Source organism: Carettochelys insculpta, chromosome 6 (genome assembly GCF_033958435.1).
Source record: "Carettochelys insculpta isolate YL-2023 chromosome 6, ASM3395843v1, whole genome shotgun sequence".
Taxonomy (NCBI): domain Eukaryota; kingdom Metazoa; phylum Chordata; order Testudines; family Carettochelyidae; genus Carettochelys; species Carettochelys insculpta.
Window position 1 is genome coordinate 121955125 of NC_134142.1, and position 22402 is coordinate 121977526.

General features: G+C 69.4%; 1 protein-coding gene across 2 annotated transcripts; it reads right to left on the reverse strand.

Annotated features, from left to right (window-relative positions):
- On the reverse strand, window positions 1-21694 carry PITPNM1 (phosphatidylinositol transfer protein membrane associated 1). 2 transcript variants are annotated; one of them, XM_074996087.1, is made up of 24 exons: window positions 21582-21694; window positions 20020-20112; window positions 19677-19891; window positions 19196-19317; window positions 17942-18157; window positions 15756-16070; window positions 14886-14981; window positions 14584-14691; window positions 13891-13952; window positions 13520-13764; window positions 12785-12974; window positions 12430-12537; window positions 10521-10681; window positions 9993-10180; window positions 8131-8301; window positions 7760-7909; window positions 6554-6702; window positions 6238-6348; window positions 5439-5555; window positions 4042-4190; window positions 2180-2329; window positions 1900-2083; window positions 1335-1463; window positions 1-1043 (listed from the first exon to the last, which is right to left on the reverse strand). In XM_074996087.1, exons 2-24 carry the CDS (start codon window positions 20095-20097, stop codon window positions 771-773), a joined length of 3687 nt encoding a protein of 1228 aa, XP_074852188.1. In that variant the 5' UTR covers window positions 20098-20112; window positions 21582-21694; the 3' UTR covers window positions 1-770. The 2 variants fall into 2 exon arrangements, with proteins under 2 accessions (XP_074852188.1, XP_074852189.1); XM_074996088.1 differs by lacking the exons at window positions 19196-19317; window positions 19677-19891; window positions 20020-20112; window positions 21582-21694 and having other exon boundaries at window positions 17946-17965.
- Between the last annotated feature and the right edge of the window lie 708 nt (window positions 21695-22402).

Genomic DNA, 22402 nt, shown 5'->3' on the forward strand with positions numbered 1-22402 from the left:
CTCCCCTCCCACCTCACTCACTCGCGGACGCCGAGGGAAATAAATAAAGAGCCCCTGGGGGGAGGTGGTCGGCGCCCACCACTCAGGCCCAGCATCAGCCACAGGACGGGGCTGGGGGGCTGGTCTCTGCTCAGGGGACTGGCTCAGGCAGGGCACAAGGGGCTACCCACAGACAGGGCCAGCTGGTTCCTCCTCCCAGGGCTGTGATGCTGCCAGGAGGGTCCAGAGGCAGATCTGGGCCTGGTGCAGGGGCAGGCGGAGAGAGGTCCAAGCCCTCGTTGCCAGCCCTGACTTCCCCTTCCCCGGGGAAGCCAGCCCCAGGCCCCCCAGGGCAGCCACCTGCTCCCAGACAGAGCGGCCTGGGCCACGAGGGGGTAGCAGGGCTGGGGGAGCAGAGATCGGCGGGGTGGGACTGAGGGGCACCAGCAGTGCTGGGGCGTGGGGGAAGCCCAGGGCTGGGGAGCAGGGGGCTGTGGTGTGGGGAGGGGAGCGGGGAGCAGGGAGCTGCAGGTGTGAGGAGGGGGGGAGCAGGGGGCTGTGGTGTGGGGAGGGGAGGGGAGGGCAGCAGGGGGCTGCGAGGGGCAGGACGGCCTTGCCCAAGGAGCAGGGGGCTGCGGGCAAGGGCAGCCCAGGCCGTGCCTGGTGCGGGGGACCTGGCGCCCTGGGCACAGCTGGGGCCCTGGCCTGGGGCTGCAGCGCGGCTCGCGGTCCCGGCGGGCGCTGCCTCGTCTCCTGGTGCGGGCACGCAGCTGGCGCCGCTCGCTCCCGCCTCACTCCTCACTCTCCAGCTTGAGGCTGATGCTGCGGGCCTTGGCGCGGGGGGCGGCCGGGGCTGGGGCCGGGGCCGGGGCTCCCCCCTCACGCTCCACCTGGCTCTGCCCCCGCGAGCGCAGCAGCTGGCTCTGCTTGCGCAGGAAGTCGACCGGGGCGGGGCAGCCGTAGGCACCTTTGCCCAGCGTGGGCCGGGGCGTCCCCTTGGGTGAGTGCGCCAGCGATACCGCCTCCAGCTGGGCCAGGTGCGCCACGTAGCCCTCGGACAGGAACTGCAGACAGATGCACGGACCCCGCATGGGGACAGCTGGAGGTGGGAGCACGGGGGCCCAGCCCCCGCTGTCCCCGGTGCCAGACCCGCCCCCGGGGCCATGGAGACCTCTGCCCCACACCAGTCCAGCCACGTGGCTCTCAGCCCCCTGGAAGGGAAGGTCCCCAAGTCCCATTCCCCTCCTCCTGGCCAGGCTGGTGCCGCTGCCCCCTGCAGGGGAAGGGAGCATATCCCACCCTCCCCTCCCCTCCCGTGGGAGCTGCTTGCTGTGCCCTCCCCAGGGTTCGCCTACCTGGCACTGGTTCTGGAACTTCTTGACGGTGCGCCCAACAATGTAGATCTGGGCGGGCAAGAGCCCCAGGGAGCTGTAGACTGAGATGTCCTTCGTGGAGCCGTAGCCAGCCACGATGGTGACCTCCGCCTGCGGCACAGGGCTCCTCAGCCTCACGGCCCCTGAGCCCTGCCCCGCCCCTTGTGTGGCCAAACCCCAGCCCCACGCCCCCGCGCCACCAAACACCACCCCCGAGTCCTGCTCCCTCGTGCCACCTGAGTCCCACCCCCACACTAGCTCCACCCCTTATATTCCACCTAAGCCCCGCCCCTTCATACCACCTAAACCCCACCCCTTGCCACCCTAGCCACTCCCCCTCATGCTAACTCCGCCCCCTCGCGCCAACAAAGCCCCTCCCCACACTTTGCAAGCCCCATCCTTTGTGCAATCTGAGCCCTGCCCCCTCACACTGCCTGAGCCCCACCCCCGTCCCAGCACTGACTAAAGCTGCCACTTCCCACCCTGCCTGAGCCCTGGCCTGTCCCGTCCCATCCTGTCCCGCCCCAGCGCAGGGCGCGGGCCCCACCTCGGTGCGCAGGCTCTGCAGGAAAGCAGCCTTCTGGCGCAGGGGGTCGTGGGTGAGGCCGTCACAGAAGGAGACGACGCCGTGCGGGAAGTTGTGCTGCGTCAGCCAAGCCACCACCCGGTGCTTCTGCATGTCGGGGCGCCCCGTTACATAGATGATCATGTACCCCGAGTCCTGCCAGTGCCTGGGCGACACCACACAGCCATCACGGGGGGGGCGCTGAGGGCGGCTGGGGGGCGGGAACTGGGGAGGGGGGGTCCGGATGGGGCGGGGCACCTACCTCACCACGTCGACGGCGCCTGCCCGCACCTTGGGGTCGCTGCCCATGATGGAGACGCTGGCGGTGAAGGAGCCATCGATGCTGAACACCACCGCCTCGGTTCCGCGAGCCACCACGGTCAGGAAGGCCTCGGCGTAGCTGTGGTCCCCTCTAGTGGTTTTTCGATTTGTCCAAAGTGTTCAGTTAAGTCTGGGTCCCCACCAGGCCGGAGGAGGGGCCTTGGTGGATAGGCTTAGCCTTACCCCCACCCCACCCCACCCCACCCCAGCAGCACTCACAGCGCCCCACTGCGCAGCTCCAGGGGAACTTCCTGAGTCCCCCTCACAGAATCCCAGGGCTGGAAGGGACCTCAGGAGTCATCGAGTTCAGCCCCTGCCCAAAGTAGGATCAACCCCAACTAAGTCATCCCGGCCAGGGCCTTGTCAAGCTGGGACTTAAAAACCTCTAGGGATGGAGACTCCACCAGCTGTCTAGGTTACACATTCCAGTGCTTCACCACCCGCCTGGGGACGTAGTTTTTCCTAATATCCAACCTACATCTCTCCCTCTGTAACTTCAGCCCATTGCTCCTTGTTCTGCCATCTGTCACCACTGAGAACAGTCTCTCTCCATCCTCTTTAGAGCCCCCTGCAGGAAGCTGAAGGCTGCTATCAAATCACCCCTCAGTATTCTCTTCTGTAAACTAAACAAGCCCAAATCTCTCAGTCTCTCCTCATAGGTCTTGTGCTCCAGCCCCTTAATCATTTTCGTTGCCCTCCGCTGAACCTGCTCCAGCACATCCACGTCCTTTTCATACCGAGGGGCCCAAAACTGGACACAATATTCCAGATGTGGCCTCACCAGTGCTGCATAGAGGGGAACAACCACTTCTCTAGATCTGAAGAACTACTTCATCCATCCCCACATACTCTTTCCCGGGCCTCTTCCCAGCCGGGCTCCGGCTCTTTCTCTCTTGCTGCATAAGCAATAGCCAGTACTTGCCATTTCAGCGGTGACAGACACAGGGGTGAAAGAAACTTATTTCTCACAGGTCCTGCCCTATTCCAACCCGGGTCCCTGCCAGCTCTTTAAATGGCTCCCTGCTGGCTTTTGCCACAGCTCAGCCTATTCTCGCCACAGCTGCACAACAGCAGGCACCTGCCTACTTTCACCTCTAGATCAGTTCGAATTTTCACAGAGGAGAGGAGGGGGCATTTCTGTCCTGTGGAAAGTCCTGGGCGTTTGTTTTCACCAAGAGAATCTGGTGCTGCAATACACCTGGGCCAGGGAGTCTCAGGGACCCAGCGGGACACAGGAGCCCCAAGTACCCCCCCCCACATACAAGGATCTCCCCTGCCCCGATTGCAGGAGCCAGTTCCACAAGCTGTCCAGGGCTCAGAGCACAGGGGGGGGCCCTGGCTTGAGCCACGCCTGCTCCCCCCTTCCCAATCCCCACAAGCTGTCCAGGGCTCAGAGCACAGAGGGGGGGGCCCTGGCTTGAGCCACGCCTGCTCCCCCCTTCCCAATCCCCACAAGCTGTCCAGGGCTCAGAGCACAGAGGGGGGGGCCCTGGCTTGAGCCACGCCTGCTCCCCACTTCCTGATCCCCACAAGCTGTCCAGGGCTCAGAGCACAGAGGGGGGGGCCCTGGCTTGAGCCACACCTGCTCCCCCCTTCCCAATCTCCACAAGCTGTCCAGGGCACTCAGAGCACAGAGGGGGCCCTGGCTTGAGCCATGCCTGCTCCCCCTTCCTGATCCCCTTCCCAAGCCTAATTTCTGGGCCTTCCTCTCGGGGCTTCCTCGTACTGTCTCGCCCCTCAGTACGTCCTTCTCCTGAGGCCCCTCTCTGGGCTCACACGTCGGCAAGCAGGGCAGAGTCTCACCTGACCACCATGCGCACGGGGTATATACCGATGCCCAGCACCTTGTCGGGTGGGATAAGGAAGACCAGACGCCCGCTGCTGCTGGTCACCTCGGTGCCGTAATGCAGCCACTTCCCCGACAGCGGCTGTGTCATGATGTAGATGTCCACCTGGGGGGAGACGCACGGATGTGAACGTTGCCTGGGAAACAACAGCCACCGCGTCCCCGACCTGCCTGCTTGTTTGGGGTCCGAAATCAGCCAAAGGCCGAGCTTTCCCGGGGGGCCGAGACCTCTCGCCCAGAGGGCCTGGCTGCCAGAGTCTCTGATCCGGTCACAGCTCAGCTACACCAAAGGTGTCAGAGATCGGCGGCTGGGGGGAGCCCGCCCGACTGCAAGGACCTGTCAGGTTTGGTGTGTGCCCTGGGGGAGTCACCAGGGCTCTCGGGGAGCGGGTGGTTGAGAGATCCCAGCACCAGGTGTGACTCTGGAATATGAAGAGAGAGGATCCCAGTCTGGGCTAACTCTGAACCAGGCTGGGGGCCACCCCTCGCTCTCTGCTGTGGGGCCACCCGCCGCCGCCATCTCCTGAACACTGGCGGAAGCAGCGGGGGAACGCAGCAATTTAGAAAGCGGTCAAGGGAACCCATTCCCCCTGGAACTGGACATATCCAACCGAGGTCCCTCTGGGGACCCAGAGGTAGCAGAGCCCCCCCACCCCTGGGCAGCCTCTCTCCTCGGCCACGGGCCCAACACCAAGAGATGAATGAAGCCGCAGGCTCCCCAGCAGAACAGCCGCGCTCCCACCCCAGGGATGGCAGGAGTAGGGGTGAGCGTCCGTCTCCCCCTTGCAGAGATAACTGAGGCTGGACCCCCACCATGCCCGAAGAGCGAGCAGGTCGTTTGCACTCTAAGCTGCTGGCTCTGGGCCCCGGCTGTTCCCAGAACCCTGGAAAAACAAGCAGCTCCCGGGAGACCCCCAGGAAGGGGCGTCCAACGTGCAGGTGGGGCGGAAGAACTGAGGAGGCTGATCACAGGTAGGCAGCCCCAGGGGCTCTGCATCGACCCCAGAGGTGCGCTCGGACCGGAAGGCCGGCCGTGTCTCCGCTCGGGCGCCGCAGCCGGGCACTGGGAACAGCGAGCGTCCAGCTGGGAGAGACGCCCTGCGCGCTGAGCACCGCTGGAGAAGTCTCCAGGGGCTCAGGACAAGGGGCTCCCACGTTGCTGCCCAGCGGCAAACACCGGCTGGTAGATTTCAGCTTGACGCTCAAATCACCACCCTGGCGAACTCAGGACTCGGCGTCCTCCGTGCAGGCCGCACCCGCTGGGGTGGCCAGTCCCTCAGCCCCTTCTCCCGGCACCCCCCGGCACCAAGGAGTCACATGCCCAACCCCTGCCTGTGCCCCCCGGCGCCGGTACCTTCTCCCCGGTCAGCGTCACCACGTCCAGGGGGCCGTACATGAAGCGGCCGCTCAGCACCTGGGGCCGTCCCTCGCACACGACCACGTCGCTGGCCCGGTGGTTGGACGTCACGTTCTGTGGGGCGGGGTGGGGCGAGGGGTCAGTGGCTGACGCTCCCCCCCTCCGTGGGCTGCTGGGGTCCCTGCCCTGCGTCCCACCTGGAGCGACCACATCAGAGCTCCCTTCCACAGCCCCGGGTGCTAAGAGCCCAGCTCGGCCCAGCTCAAGGGCATCGCCGGGGCACCGCTGACTGGGTACCGGGCTGATAATGCACCCAGCCACCAACCTCAGTGAGTCGCTCGCCAGCTCCCAGCCCCTTCCCCGCCAGCCCCACCTGCCCCCCCACTCATCCATTATCCACTGCCCACATCTACCCTGGCATCAGCCCCTCCTGCCCGGATCCCTACAGAGGCACAGCCCAGTGCCCCCCCCGGCATCCCCTCCCCACAGCCCAGAACCCACCGGCATCCCCTCCCCACTGCAGGGGCACAGACCGGCTCCCCCCCGCAGCATCCCCTCCCCCCTGCTGGGGCACAGCCCAGCGCCCCCCCCGGCATCCCCTCCCCACTGCAGGGGCACAGCCCGGCTCCCCCACCAGCATCCCCTCCCCCCTGCTGGGGCACAGCCCAGCGCCCCCCCCCCGCCATCCCCTCCCCCCCTGCTGGGGCACAGCCCAGTGCCCCCCCCCCCGCCATCCCCTCCCCCCCGCTGGGGCACAGCCCAGCTCCCCAGTGCCAGGCCGGCTGAGGCCTCGCACCCGGATTTTCACTTGCGTGCGCTTGCGCTGCCACTTCTCTCGAGGGATGGAGGGGCTGTAGATGGAGCTCTCCTCGCACTCCGCCAGCTGTGGGCGCTCCTTCTCGATCACCTGCAATGCACAGCTGAACCTGCGCCCCCTGCCAGCGCCAGCCCTAATGCCACAGGGCGACCGCCCACCCTGCCCCGGGCAACTGCCCGCCCTGCCATGGGGCACCACTCCAAGACGCTTCCTCCTCCACACTCCCTATGCCCTCTGCGTGGCAGACCCTGACCCAGCCCGGTGCCCCCTCCCTTCCCAGCTCCCCCACGCCCACCTGGCGCAGGATGAAGGCCACCACGTCGGAGGACTCCCAGTAGCTGGCGTGGAAGAGGTGAGGCAGGGTGATGGTGGGGAAGGCGGTGAGCGCATCGGGGCAGTAAAGCGAGTAGTCAATGCGCTTTGGGCCCCACCACCGCTCCAGGACTGTGGGGAGACCGGCGTCAGGAGAGCCCAGACCCTGCCCCTCATCTGCCACCTGGGACCCCCCCACCCCAGATCAGCCCTGCACCCCACTCCCCCTGCCCTGGTACCCCCATCGCAGATCGGATCTGCACCCCACTCCTCTCACCCTCGTACCCCCATCCCAGACCGGCTCTGTACCCCATCCCCCCGCTCTAGTACCCCCATCCCAGACCGGATCTGCACGCCACTCCCCCCTGCCCTAGTACCCCCATCTCAGACCGACTCTGTACCCCACTCCCCCCTGCCCTGGTGCCCCCATCCCAGACCGACTCTGTACCCCACTCCTCTCACCCTGGTACCCCCATCCCAGACCGACTCTGTACCCCACTCCCCCCTGCCCTGGTGCCCCCATCCCAGACCGACTCTGTACCCCACTCCCCCCTGCCCTGGTACCCCCATCGCAGACCGGATCTGCACCCCACTCCTCTCACCCTGGTACCCCCATCGCAGACTGGCTCTGTACCCCACTCCCCCCTGCCCTAGTACCCCCATCCCAGACCGGATCTGCACCCCACTCCCCCCTGCCCTGGTACCCCCATCACAGAATGGATCTGTACCCCACTCCCCGCTGCCCTGATACCCCCATCCCAGACCGGCTCTGTACCCCACTCCCCCCACCCAGACTGACCATGAACCCCAGATCCTTTGCCCTGAGTACCTCCACCTTACATTGGCCCCAGACTCCGCACCCTCTGTCCCTCTCTCAGAGCAGCTCCATGTCCCCCATCCTCTGCCCTGTACCCCTACACCAAACCTGCACTACATCCTCTCTCCCCGCTGTGTGGCCCCAGCCCTCGCACCCAACGCCCCCGATCCTAGACCCTCTGCCTTAGAAGCCTCCCCAGACCTGCCTACCACCCTGACTGCACTGCCCTGCACCCGCCCAGTCCACACCTGCCCCGTACACAGCAGCTCCCACCCCAGACCTAGCCTGCGCCCCCACACCCCCTGCCTTGTACCCCCCCACATCCCTGGGGAGGGTCAGTGAGGAAATGGACGGGGCGGGGCCACCACTCACTCTTGACAACCTCGTTGGTACTAGAGGGAGCCAGGGGCTCCCCGGTCTCACTGCCTTTCCAGAAGCCCCCGAAACTGCTGGTCGGGGTGGTGGGCGCCGTCAGCTCCAAGTCGCCCAGGAAGAGGGTGGAATGAGTCTGCAGGGCCTCAGCTGTGCCGGGGGGGGGAGCAGGGTGAGCACAGCAAGGCCAGGGACTCTGCCCCCCACCAGACAACTCCAAGGGATCCCCCACTCCTCCCCCCCCTGCCCACCCCAATGGGACATTCCAGAGGGAACCCCCTAACCGGCAGGGCCCCTCCTTTTGCCCCACGACATTCTCACCAGCCCCCTGGGGCCCCTGCGCTGCCGACGAGCCTGCCCCCGCCCCTTACCCAGCAGTGGCGAGGTGCCGTCGCCCAGCGGGTATTTCTGGTAGCGGGGCACGCCCAGCGGGGGCACGGCGTGGAAGGCTTTGGCCAGCAGGGGCTCCAGGCGCGAGGCGCAGGGGTCGGCAGCGTGGAAGAGGTTGTAGATCTGCTCGCAGGCCGGGCGCATCTGGGCCACTGCGGGGGGGAGGGGGGAGGGGGTCAGCCCTGCCCCCCGGGGGTGGGGGGGGGTTGCGAGCAACGCAAGTAGGAGGGCAGGATCACCCAGGGAGGGGCAACCCTAACCCTTCAATAACCGCGGTGCACTGCCCTTTCCCCTGGGAAGGATCCCAAGTGCTTCTTATAACCATAACAATGGCATGAGAATCTTCTGTTCAAGATTTTGTATGAACATGCCGTGTGCCTCAGTTTCCCCTTGATGCCGCACTGTCGCCTCGGGGCTGGGACAGGGCAGTTTATTGCCTGTGGTGGCCTGGAGATGCAGACCCTAGATGGCCGCCTGTCTGGGGTCAGGCCCTGGCCAGCGGAGACTCCGTGAAGACAATGGCAAATCCAGTCAGTGGGATGTTTGGTACCTAGCAACTAACGAGGGTGGCTGGCCCATCACTCCACAGGAAGCCAGCTGTGTTTGGAGAACAAAGCCCTGTGGCAGCCAGCTGAGGAGCTGGAGTGAGGGGGGAGCCCAGGGGACGCACTGCTTGGTTGGGAGTCTGGGTAACTCCAACTTTCTTTTCTCCGCGTCTCTGGGCTGCGTTCCAGTTGACCACTGAACCCTGCTGGCTTGATAATGCTGACAGAGGAGTGCAGTGCTCCCGGGGGGCACACGTCTCCTGAGATCCACTACAGCAGGGACCGCAAGACGTGAAAGGGGGGAGCAGGTTGAGGGCTTTGGCATGCGGTACAAGGAGGCAGTGAAGCACCCCCCCCACGAGCAGGGAAACCCCTGGGGGTCTCTGGGACGGTTGCAAGGCTGGGGGCAGAGCTGGGGGCCTGTGGATCTGACAGTAAGCAGGGCCTGGCGGGGTCGGGGGGGGACCCGTCTCCCTCTGCTTGGTGCTGGGCGGAAGCAACCTCAGCTGGGCGGCGTGTCCAGTTCTGGGCAGTGCCCTTTGGGATAGCTGTGGTCAAGAGGGTGCAAATGGGCCTGCTTATCTGTGAGCAAAGGATACAATCAGGGCAGCTCTAACCAGGAGGGTAAGAAATTGCTGTCCACCTCCCCTGAGGCAGGAGAAGCCCCAGCAGCTGATTCAGCAGCAGGGGAGAGCTAGTGGAGGGTGGGACCTGGGTGGGCCCCCCCCGGCCCCCCCTGCCCAGCCCAGCCCTGCAGCAGGGGGGATGTGCCGGAGCTGGAGTGTAGCAGGGGCTGCCAGTTTCTGATAGGGATGAAAGGGTTACACTGCTCCTGGGACAGAGCAGACTCGGGGTAGGCCCAAGGACCAGCTGCAACCAACCCAGAGCACTGCATCTGATGAAGTGAGTCTGTGCTCACGAAAGCTCATGCTCAAAACTTTTCTGTTAGTCTATAAGGTGCCACAGGACCCTTCGTTGCTCTAACCCAGAGCACTGGCAGCCCAGGGACTGAGTAACCCACGCTGAAATGGGGAAACAGGGACCCTTTACCCTAATGGAGCGCTGTGGGACACAGGGCGGGTGGGTGGCTTGGGGGCCCCTCACCCTAAGGGATCTGCTGGGGGAAGCACTGCGGGGTGTAGGACAGGCTGGTCTGGGGACCCACACCCTGAGGGATCTCCCAGGGGGACTGCTGTGGGGCGCAGGGCAGGAGGGTGGCTGGGGGCCCCTCACCCTAAGGGATCTGCTGGGGGTGTGCTGTGGGGCGCAGGGCAGGGTGGTGGCTGGGACTCACTCACCATCCAGGGCTGGCATGACCGTCTTGCGCAGCGCGAGCACCAGCCCCAGCGGCGAGCCGAAGAGGAAGAAGCCGGACACCTTGAAGTCGAGGCGGGCGGCCGCACCCTCACCCCCGTCCGGCACCGAGCCCGAGGAGTGACTCCCACGCCGAGGCTCCCCCTCCCCGTGCGCGACGCTGGCCTGCAGGCTGCAGAGCACAGGGGCCAGTGGGCACCAGGCCGGATACAGGGCCTTCCCTCCAGCGCGCTGGCTGCGATCCGGCCCTAGGGCAGGGGGCTGGCTCGGGGGGCAGGCACTGGACATGGGGCCTTTCCCCTTCAGGGACGCTGGCTCCGACCCAGCCCCGTGGCGCGGGCTCGGGTTGTGCTCACGTCCACATCTGGCATCACATCCGGAGTCGCCTGCCCCGTGAGTGGGGTGAGCTGGGCCCTGGGGCCCACAGGCCTTGCACAAAGCTGGCAGGAGCCTCCTTGGGGGGACTGTCCCCCTCCTTTCCCTCCCCGCTCCGTGCCCCCCAGTGCACTCACCTGCACAGGAAACTATGCTGCTGGCGCACGGAGTCCGTGTCGCTGGGCTCGGGGGGCGCCGGGAGCGTTCCTGGCTCAGGGCTGGCCCGGTCCAGCCCCCCTGTGCCCTCGGCCAGCGGGTCCTTCCTAGCGCCCAGCTCCGGGGAGATGGGGTCCGTGGTCTGCGCAGTGAGAGAGCAGCGCCCGGCTGGGACGGTACCACCGTGGGCACCGCACCCACGCGGGGCCAGCGCCAGACATCCCCTGTGGGCACCGCACGAGTGCAGGGCCAGCGCCAACCACCCCCCCACCGGGGGCACCGCACCCGCGCAGGGCCAGCGCCAACCACCCACCGGGGGCACCGCACCCGCGCAGGGCCAGCGCCAACCACCCACCAGGGGCACCTCACGAGTGCAGGGCCAGCACCACCCACCCACCGTGGGAACCGCACCCACGCAGGGCCAGCGCCAACCACCCCACTGGGGGCACCGCACCCGCGCAGGGCCAGCGCCAACCACCCACCGGGGGCACCTCACGAGTGCAGGGCCAGCACCACCCACCCACCGTGGGAACCGCATCCACGCAGGGCCAGCGCCAACCACCCCACCGGGGGCACTGCACCCGCGCAGGGCCAGCGCCAACCACCCCCCCACCGGGGGCACCGCACCCGCGCAGTGCCAGCGCCAACCACCCCCCCACCGGGGGCACCGCACCCGCGCAGGGCCAGTGCCACCCACCCACCCACCGGGGACACCGCACCCGCGCAGGGCCAGTGCCAACCACCCCACCGGGGGCACCGCACCCGCGCAGGGCCAGCGCCAACCACCCACCGGGGGCACCGCACCCGCGCAGGGCCAGTGCCACCCACCCACCGGGGACACCGCACCCGCGCAGGGCCAGTGCCAACCACCCCACCGGGGGCACCGCACCCGCGCAGGGCCAGCGCCAACCATCCACCGGGGGCACCGCACCCGCGCAGGGCCAGTGCCACCCACCCACCGGGGACACCGCACCCGCGCAGGGCCAGCGCCAACCACCCCACCGGGGGCACCGCACCCGCGCAGGGCCAGCGCCAACCACCCACCGGGGGCACCGCACCCGCGCAGGGCCAGCGCCAACCACCCCCCCACCGGGGGCACTGCACCCGCGCAGGGCCAGCGCCAACCACCCACCGGGGGCACCGCACCCGCGCAGGGCCAGCGCCAACCACCCCACCGGGGGCACCGCACCCGCGCAGGGCCAGCGCCAACCACCCACCGGGGGCACCGCACCCGCGCAGGGCCAGCGCCAACCACCCCCCCACCGGGGGCACTGCACCCGCGCAGGGCCAGCGCCAACCACCCACCGGGGGCACCGCACCCGCGCAGGGCCAGTGCCAACCACCCCACCGGGGGCACCGCACCCACAATGGGCCAGCGCCAACCACCCCACCGGGGGCACCGCACCCGCGCAGGGCCAGTGCCAACCACCCCACCGTGGGAACCGCACCCGCGCAGGGCCAGCGCCACCCACCCACCGGGGGCACCGCACCTGCGCAGGGCCAGTGCCAACCACCCACCGGGGGCACCGCACCCGCGCAGGGCCAGCACCAACCACCCCCCCACCGGGGGCACCGCACCCACGCAGGGCCAGCGCCAACCACCCACCGGGGGCACCGCACCCGTGCAGGGCCAGCGCCAACCACCCACTCATCATGGGCCCCTTCCCTCCCCATCTCAGGCAGCCCTCGGTGCCCTGGACCCATCACTCCCCACCCCAGAGCTGTCCTCTGCAGGCCGCTGCTCCCTCCACACCACCTACAGGACCAGGGTCAGGGGCCGCCCAGCAGCCTGGGTCTGGGCAGGGTAGGGAGACATGGAAATGGGGGATCCCACGGAGGGGCCCCAGAGCCACCGCAGCTCCATGGGCAGAAAGGGGCCCAGGCACTCACCAGGCTGCCCCGGCGGCTGCTGCTCCGGCTCCCTGCGGCGCCCGCCCGGCTCTGGCACAGGGCGTCGAAACCCAGGATGCCCCCCACGCAGTCACCGATCAGCACCACCTGCCGGAGCGGGGCTGTCAGATCTGGGAGGGACCCCCCACCCCAAAGCCACAGCCCCCGGCTCTAGCCTGTCTCACGGCCCCCCCCCATGCCCTCCAGTCTGCCCCCTGCAGCCAGAGACCCCCATCCTCATGTCTTCCCTCCCTGTAAGCCCCCCGCTGGATCCCCACAGCTTCCGCCCCACTCGCCTCCCAGCCGGGCCTAGAGCCAGCGAGCCCCCACCGGCCTTTGCGAAGCTGCCCCCCACCTGGCCGCAGAAGCCGGTGCCCTCCGGGGAGCGCAGGAAGGCGCTGTGGGCCTGGTTGGCGCGGACGATGGTGGTGGCCACGGCGTGCTGGTAGCTCCCGGAGGACGTGGCCAGCAGGGGCAGGGCGGCCAGGGGGATGTGGTCCTGGCTGCTGGACAGACTGTCCCCGTCGTGGCTGTAGGGGCTGAGGCTAGGGGAGAGGGGCAAGTGGTGAAAGAGGGGGCGGCTGCTTGCAGACCCCCCTCCCAGTGTCAGTGTTCCCTGTGAGCTGCGCACTTGGACGGCCACGCGAGGGAGTTTCAGGCGCTGGGTTGCACAGTTCTACCGGTGGCGGTGCGCATTCGCACCTGCCACGGCGCGCAGAACAAAACTGATTCCACACGAGGACGGAAATAACTCCCCAGGTGGCTAATGAAGGCTGGGGGGCACCTCGCCCCTGCAGCCCCATGGCACGGCCCAGGCAGCTGGGAGGGGCTTGCTCAGGAGAGGGAGCTGGCGCACAGGGGCGCCAGGCGGCCGCTGGAGCTCTGGACTGAGCAGGGTATTTTGGGACCCATTCACAGGCAGAGGGGTAAACACCACGGTGCTCCGGTAAGAGCCAACGTATGGGACGAGGAGGGGTCAGCCTGCAGGCCGGGCTCCCCGAGATCACAGGGGGGACAGACAGATTCCGATAAGGCTGGGGCATCCCCCCCCGCCCCCAAGACGCCCCCAGCGGCTGGCGAGCGGACGCACTTGGAGACCAGGGCGTAGGCAGCGGCGCAGATGGGCGGGCAGGGCACCAGACGCAGAGCCACGTGGCCCAGGGCCTCGGGGAAGTGCACGCGGGCGACGGCGTCCAAGGTGGCAGCCAGGGTCTGCACATCAGCCTGCTTGGAGCCCGGCTCGCCCGCCCCCTGGTCCAGGATGTTGCCACTGTGTAGGATGAAGAAGAGGGCGTGGATCCGGCAGGCCTGCGCCACGTTCTCCACGGAGCCGCCCTGCGGAGACACGCGTCAGTGGGGGGCGCCCGCCCGGCCCCCTGCAGCTGGGCTGGGAGCAGCCAGCTCTGCCCCTGCAGGGTCGGGGCTGTGTGGGGAGGGCAGGGCCGGTGGGTGGGCACACACCTCGGCGAAGCTGGCCCGGGTCAGTCCACCGCCGTTGGGCTTGGCCGAGCCGGTCCCGTCCCCTGCATGGAGGAAAGCGGGTCAGCGTGCCAGCAATGGAGATGCCCTGGGAGCTGCGCCCACTGCCCGGCCCTGCGCGTCTCCTGCCACCTTCACGCCAGCCTGGTCTGCTCCGCTAACCCCGCCCCCCCGCCCCCGTGTGCCCCTGCACCCCCACCCCCCCTCCCCACCTGCCTGCCCCCATGTGCCCCAGCACCCCCACCCCTCCCCCACCCCGCCTGCCTGCCCCGTGTGCCCCAGCACCCCCACCCCCTCCCCCGCCCCACCCGCCTGCCCCCGTGTGCCCCAGCACCCCCACCTGCACCCCCTTGCCCACCCCACCAGCCTGTCCCCATGTGACCCTGCACCCCCACCCCCTCGCCCGACCCACCCACCTGCCTCTATGTGCCCCCAGCACCCCCACGCTCCCCTCCCCCAACCCACCCGCCTGTCCCCATCTGCCCCAAGCCCCACCACCCTCCCCCACCCGCCTCCATGTGGCCCAGAACCCCACACTCCCTTCCCCCGACCCACCCGCCTGCCCCCATGTGCCCCCCACTTCCCCTGCCTGACCCCACTCTCCAGCTGCCCTACCCCATCCTACCCACTTGGCATCCTGCCCCCCGCTCCTAATCTCCTCCCATCCCCGCTCACCCAGCCCCTCGTCGAGCTCGCCCGGCCGCTCCAGCGTGTCCAGGAAGTCGTTGGAGTTCCACTTGGTCATCTCCTTGGCAAAGACCTCGTCGCTGTCCGACAGATCCTCTGGGGGGAGCAGGGTCGTGAGCCCAGGCCACCGCCCCCAGCACGGGGACGTCCCAGACAGACACGCCCCAGCAGCGGGGGACCCCCAGCACAGACACCCCAGGAAGGCCGGACCCCCCTTGCACACCCATCGGCGGAGAGAAACGGGGGGGCCCCACGTGCACCAGCCACCAGGAACGGGGTCCCCCCTGTACCGTGCGCATCAAAGAACTCCTCCTCCGAGCTGTTCTCTGAGTCCCGGGCGATGTTCTGCATACGCCACTCCGAGAGACTCTGGGGCGAGACCCCCCCTGCGGGGCGGGGGCTGGGTCAGATAACTCTCCCGCAGTGGCCAGCACCCAAAGGGAGCCCCCGTCCCGCCCTTCCCCCTGCAGCGGAACCACCAGCACCCCCAGGGAGACCCCGTCTCGCCCCTCTCCCGCGGCGCCGCCGCCAGCACCCCCAGGGAGTCCCCGTCCCGCCCCGCTCCCTGCAGCGGCACCGCCAGCACCCCCAGGGAGCCCCCATCTTGCCCCTCCCCCCACAGCGGCACCGCCAGCACCCCCAGGGAGCCCCTGTCTCGCCCCTTCCCCCACAACAGCGCCGCCAGCACCCCCAGGGAGCCCCTGTCTCGCCCCTCCCCCCACAACAGCGCCGCCAGCACCCCCAGGGAGCCCCTGTCCCACCCCTCCCCCACAGCACCGCCGCCAGCACCCCCAGGGAGCACCCCGCCCCGCCCCTCCCCCACGGCGCCGCCACCAGCACCCCCAGGGAGTCCTCTGTCCTGCCCCTCCCCTGCGGCGCTGCCACCACCACCCCCAGGGAGCGCCCCCATCCTGCCCCTCCCCCAAGCACCCTGCCCCCAGTGCCTGTCAGCTCCTTGCCCCTCCCCCACAGTGCCCCCATCAGCACCCCCAGGGAACACCCTGCCCCTCCCCCTCCCCCACAGCACTGCCATCAGCACCCCCAGGGAGCACCCTGCCCCTCCCCTAAGCATCCAGTCCCCCAGGCCTGTCAGCGCCCCTGCCACTAGCCCCTCCCTGTTCCCTGCAGCACCCCCGGCGCCCTCCCGCCCCGGCCCGCACCTCCGTGCTGGGAGGAGTAGGAGGAGCGGGAGGAGGTGGACCACTGCTTGGCGAAGGCGTCGTCGGGGGAGGCGTCCGGGGGGCCCTGCCCCTCGCCTCGGTCCTGCCCATTGGGGCCGCCCGGCTCGGCCCGGCCCTCACCCCCGGGGGCCGCCGCCGCCACCTCCTCGGCCTTGGCGCACTTGGCCATCTTCTGGGCCAGCATGCGGGCCGTCTCCTCCTCCAGCTGCCGGATGTCCTCCATGGTCAGCTCCGTCCACTCGTCCTGCCAGCACCAGGCCTGGCGGTGGGCCCGCAGCATCACCTTCCGCAGGCCTAGGGGAGCGGAGGGGGCGGGGAGTGCGGCGCACGGCAGCCCTCCCACACCGACCCCCCCAGCCGCAGCACCCCTCCCCCGCTGCCCCCCCAGCCGCAGCACCCCTCCCCCACTGCCCCCCCAGCCGCAACACCCCCCCAGCCAAAGCACCCTGCCACAGCACCCCTCCCCCACTGCCCCCAGCCGCAGCACCCCTCCCCTGCCACACCCCAGCCACAGAACCCTTCCCCTGCCACCCCCAGCCGCAGCACCCCTCCCCCGCTGCAGCACCCCACTGCCCCAGCCACAGCACCCCTCCCCCACCACCCCCCAGCAGCAGCACCCCTCCCCCACCACAGCACCCCTCCTCCACTGCAGCACCCCTTCCCACTGCCCCAAATACAGCACCCTCCCCCACTGCCCCCGCCACTACAGCACCCCTCCCCTGCCTCCACCCAACCACAGCAACCTCCCGCACTTGAGATAGAGTAGCGGGTGCAGGGCAGGGCAGCGGGGACAGAGCAGTGGGCGCAGGGCAGGGCAGTGGGGACCGAGCAGTGGGCGCAGGGCAGGGCAGCAGGCGCAGCACAGCACAGGGCAGAGAAGTGAGGATGGAGCAACGGGCGCAGGGCAGCAGGCGCAGCACAGTGCAGGGCAGGGCAGGGCAGACGCAGGGCAGGGCAGGGGGCACAGCGCAGGGCAGGGCAGGGCAGGGCAGGGCAGGGGGCACAGCACAGGGCAGAGAAGTGAGGATGGAGCAACGGGCGCAGGGCAGCAGGCGCAGCACAGTGCAGGGCAGGGCAGGCGCAGGGCAGGGCAGGGGGCACAGCGCAGCGCAGGGCAGAGCAGGGCAGGGCAGGGGGCACAGCGCAGCGCAGGGCAGCGCAGGGCAGGGCAGGCGCAGGGCAGGGCAGGGGGCACAGCGCAGCGCAGGGCAGAGCAGGGCAGGGCAGGGGGCACAGCGCAGCGCAGGGCAGGGCAGCGCAGGGCAGGGCAGGCGCAGGGCAGGGGGCACAGCGCAGGGCAGGGCAGGGGGCACAGCGCAGCGCAGGGCAGGGCAGGGCAGGGGGCACAGCGCAGCGCAGGGCAGAGCAGGGGGCACAGCGCAGCGCAGGGCAGAGCAGGGCAGGGGGCACAGCGCAGCGCAGCGCAGCACAGCGCAGGGCAGGGCAGGGCAGCGGGCGCAGGGCAGCACAGGGGGCACAGCACAGCACAGCGCAGGGCAGGGCAGGGGGCACAGCGCAGCGCAGGGCAGGGCAGGGCAGGGCAGGCGCAGGGCAGGGGGCACAGCACAGCGCAGCGCAGGGCAGGGCAGGGCAGGGCAGGCGCAGGGCAGGGGGCACAGCACAGCGCAGGGCAGCGCAGGGCAGGGCAGGGCAGGGGGCACAGCGCAGCGCAGGGCAGGGCAGGCGCAGGGCAGGGGGCACAGCACAGCGCAGGGCAGGGCAGGGGGCACAGCGCAGCGCAGGGCAGCGCAGGGCAGGGCAGGGCAGGCGCAGGGCAGGGGGCACAGCACAGTGCAGGGCAGGGCAGGGCAGTGGGCACAGCACAGTGCAGGGCAGGGCAGGGCAGTGGGCACAGCACAGCGCAGGGCAGGGCAGGGCAGGGCAGGGCAGGGCAGCAGGCGCAGGGCAGTGGGCACAGCACAGCGCAGCGCAGGGCAGGGCAGGGCAGGGCAGTGGGCACAGCACAGTGCAGGGCAGGGCAGGGCAGTGGGCACAGCACAGCGCAGGGCAGGGCAGGGCAGGGCAGTGGGCACAGCACAGCGCAGGGCAGCGCAGGGCAGACACAGGGCAGCGGGCACAGCACAGTGCAGGGCAGGGCAGGGCAGTGGGCACAGCACAGCGCAGGGCAGGGCAGGGCAGGGCAGGGCAGCCGGGGCAGCGCTCACCTACGTCGTGGATGAACTGCTCGATCTTGGACTGCATGCCCCAGTAGCGGAACTCCACCTTGCAGAGCTTGTAGGCGCACATGAGGGGCCCGGCCGCCTCCAGCCAGTCCTCGCCCAGCGGCCCCCGGCCCGTCTTCGCCGAGCGGTACAGCCGGGGGTCCTCCTCCGCCTTGTACTCGTTGGGCGAGATGGGGTCCCGCACTATGTCAATGGTGTCTGGGGGCAGCGGGGAGTCGGCACCCACGCTCTGTCCCCGCCTGCCGCAGCGCCAGGGGCTCACTGCCCAGCCCCCTTCCCACAGCCCCCTGGGGGGGCATTTCCCACAGTGCCCCAGGCTCCCCACAACTCCCCCGGGGGGACCCGCTCCCCACAGTCCCTGGAGGGCCCATTTCCCACAGTGCCCCAGGCTCCCCACAACCCCTGGGGGGCCCACAAGGCCCTGGGGGGCCCCATTCCCCACAACATTCCAGAGGGGCCCCACAAGGTCCCAGGCTCCCCACAACTCTCCAGGATCCCCATTCCCTACAACACCCTGATGGAGCCCCTGTTCCCCACAACACCCCAGGGAAGCCCCCATTTCCCACATGGCCCCACATACCCCACAACGCCCCAGGCAGCCCCCATTACCCACAATGCACCAGGGGGCTGTTCCCCACAAGGCCTCAGGTACTCCACACACTCCGGACAGCCCCCATTACCCACAATGCCCTGGGGGTATCCCTGTTCCCCACAAGGCCCCAGGTACTCCACACACCCTGGGCAGCCCCCATTACCCACAATGCCCTGGGCGGGTCCCTGTTCCCCACAGCCCCCACCCCAGGGGAGTCCCTGCTTCCCAACTCTTTTGTTGCAGAGCAACAAGACACGGGGCATGGGAAAGTCTGCGGAAGGGTCCAGAAGGGAGCGAGATTAGTGGGAGGAGGAGATGGGGAAACACCCCCCAACGGCTCTGCCCCCCCCGGCCCCGGGCACTCTGGGACAGAGGACACGTGGGTTTGAGGACGCCCTCGCCCCGCTCGAGCCAACCTGACTCAGGAGCAAGCCCTGGCAGCTCCCCGCTGCCAGCAGGCACCCGCCCACCAGCCCTGCTGCAGCGCTGAGCTCTGGTGCGACTGAAGGGCACGCGAGGCAGGCCTGTGCCGAGAGCAGCCGGGGCAGGTCCTGGTGGAGCGCAGGCGCCCTGTGGGGTGGGACGGGACAGGCTGGCTCACTCATAAGGGGCCTGGCGTGCCCTCGGGGGCCAGCCGGGCGTACCCAGAATCCGCTGCCTCTTCTCAGTCACCGTCAGGTTGAAGATGTTGGTCTGTTCGCCGGCGTCCGGCCGGTAGTAGGTCTCGATCTCGATGGAGAACTTCTCCACGAAGGGGCAGGTGTATCTGGGAGGGGGCAGAGACAGGGCCGTGGGGGGGATGAAGGGGGCAGCTTCTGCCCTATTCCCACCCCTACCCACCTTCCCCTCTGCCTCCCTCTCCCTGCAGCCCCACCCCACAACCAGCCCCTGCTACTTCTCCCCTGTGCTCGCCCCCACCCTGCCCCCTGGACACCTGCCTGCCCCAGGGCTGTCCTTGCAGCATGAGGTGAGACCCCCAGAGCCAGGAGCCCCAGGACGAGCACACAGCACAGCCAAGAAGGCAGCCCCCCGACACGACCACCTCGGTTCCCCCAGCTCCCTAAATCCACCGCGGCTGCCGCTCAGCCGGCCTGGCAGCCCCGGCCCCCGCCGGCCGCACAGCACCTGGTGCGTGTGTAGGGGTAGGCGTTCCACGACTCCTCTTCCACCTGCAGGGCAGCCTTGGGCAGCAGCGCACGGAACCAGCTGGGGATGTGGGAGCCCACGTGGTAGATCTTGTGGGTGTACTGGCCGCTGCCTCCCGGGCCATCGCTGTAGGGCCGGTTGGCCAGGATCTCCACCCCGCTCCCCTCCCCACTCGACTCCTCCCGGCTCTTCTTCTGCAGGGGAGAAACTGAGCCGTTGGCTCCCGCCTGGCTCCGGCCCCCCACCCCGGGCAGGTGGGCACCACCCCGGCTCTGCAGCCAGAGCCCCCCCCATGCCCGGACAGACGGTGCCAGCCGCTCACCTGGATCATGTAGAGCTGGGCCACCTGGTACTCCTCCAGGCTCATGGGCAGCAGGATGTGATACTCCTTGATGAGCATGGCGGTGGGCGGGGCCTGAGGAGAGGGGCAAAGAGTTGGAGCCCCTCTGCTCCTCCCCTGCACAGACCCTCATCTGCCCCCCCCCCCGTTCCCTCCTGGCCCCCGGGGTTGGGGGATGGGGAATCGGGAGCAAATCCCCATGTGACCTGCTTAAAACTCCATCCTGCCGGGTGCGTTTCCATGGCGATGTGCGGAGGGGGCGGGGGGAGCAAGAGGCTGGGGGGGGTGTTCCCCCCCCCACTGTCAGCTCCTCTCCCATCCGCATCGCACCAGGGGGTGGGGGCCAGGCTCCTGGGTCCCGTCCCAGGCGAGGTTGGGCCCCTGCCCAGCTGCAGGCCCCAAACGGGAGGGGAGACAGTTGGCGGCCCAGGGCCTGGCGAGGGGCTGCTCCAAGGCCAAGAGAGCACGGCCACCCCCTCCCCCCAGGGCCTGAGCACCAACCCCCAACACCAACCCCGGATCTGGGCATCAAACCTCTCCCCGGACCCCAGGGCTGCTGAGGCCATGAAACCTCCAATTGCCTGGGTCTGGCACACCAACGTCCCCTGCCCCCCAACCCTGCCCCCTTCCCCCCTACCCTGTTCCACCCCAGGCAGCGGCTAACCGGTGTCCAGCAGTGGGACCCACAGCCTTCCCCTGGGGACAGCTCCCAGCCAGGCAGTTACATCCCATTTCCTACCCCTCTGAGCCAGCCAGGCCCTCGTGCAGGGGCTGGATCAGAGCCAGCACCCCTAGAAAGTAAAGGCCCCAGCAGGACACACCTGGTGCCCCCTAGAAGGGCACAGCCCCCCCCGGGGTTAGGGTGCAGCTGGTGCCTCCTACAAGGGTATAGCACCCCCGTCAGGGCACAGCTGGTGCCCAGTGGGGTCCAGCCCCCCCAATGGGTACAACCCCCAGGGGTCAGGGCACAGCTGGTGCCCCAGTGGGGTACAGCCGCCCCCGGCAGGACACAGCTGGCTCCTAATTGGGTCCAGCCTCCCAGGGGTCAGGGCACAGCTGATGCCCCAGACGAATACAGCCCCTCCCCAGGCAGGACACAGCTGGCCTCCAATGGGGTCCAGCCCCCCGGCAGGGCACAGCCCCCCCCCCCCCCCGGCAGGACACAGCTGGCCTCCAATGGGGTCCAGCCCCCCGGCAGGGCACAGCCCCCCCCCCGGCAGGACACAGCTGGCCTCCAATGGGGTCCAGCCCCCCCGGCAGGGCACAGACCCCCGCCCCCGGCAGGACACAGCTGGCCCCCAATGGGGTGCAGCCCCCCCCCGGCAGGGCACAGACCCCCGCCCCGGCAGGACACAGCTGGCCCCCAATGGGGTGCAGCCCCCCCCGGCAGGACACAGCTGGCCCCCAATGGGGTCCAGCCCCCCCGGCAGGGCACAGACCCCCGCCCCCGGCAGGACACAGCTGGCCCCCAATGGGGTGCAGCCCCCCCTGGCAGGGCACAGCTGGCGCCCCAGAAGCCGAGGCCCGCGCTCCGCTGCCCCCACCTGCTGGCGGCGCTCACTGCCCCCGCCGGCCGAGCCGGGCCCTCGCCGTCCCGCCGCTGCTGCAGCGCCGCCCCCTCCCCGCCGCGCTCTGGAGCATCGCGGGGCTCGGCTGCTGCAGCCCGGCCGCCGCGCTCGGCTCGGCTCGGCTCGGCTCGGCGCCTCCCGCGTCACCGGCCCCCGCCTCCCTCCGCGCCCGGCTCCGTGCTGGGGGGCGGGAGGAGCCGGCGAGCCGGGGGAGGGAACCCTGGGGGGGCGCCGAGGAGAGGGCGGGGGCAGCAGGGGGCCGCTGGCAGAACTAGAGCGGGATAGGGGAGGGAGCGGACGGGAGAGGGTCTTGGGGGGCAGTGGAGGGGGAGGCAGCTGGGGGTATGTGGGGCAGTGACCGAGGGGAGGCAGCTGGGGAGCAGCGGAGGGGGAGGTAGCTGCGGGTATGTGGGGCAGTGACCGAGGGGAGGCAGCTGGGGGGCAGTGGAGGGGGACCAATGAGCTGGGGAGCAGTGGAGGGGTACTGAGGGGAGGGAGCTGGGGGGCAGTGGAGGGGGAGGTAGTGGGGGTATGTGGGGCAGTGACTGAGGGGAGGCAGCTGGGGGCAGTGGAGGGGGACTGAGGAGCTGGGGCGCAATGGAGGGAGAGCTAGGGGGCAGAAGGAAGGGGAAGAAGCCAGGGGTGCCCAGGCAGCTGTTCCTGGCTAAGTTGCTGGTGATGGAGCTGTCGCTGCTTCCTTAGCTACTGGGTTGGGCTGGATTCCGATTCTCCCTGGGAGGCAGCAACCCCCTTGGCCCAGGGACAGCCCCCCAGGTGCTGAGTGGGGGGCAGTGGGA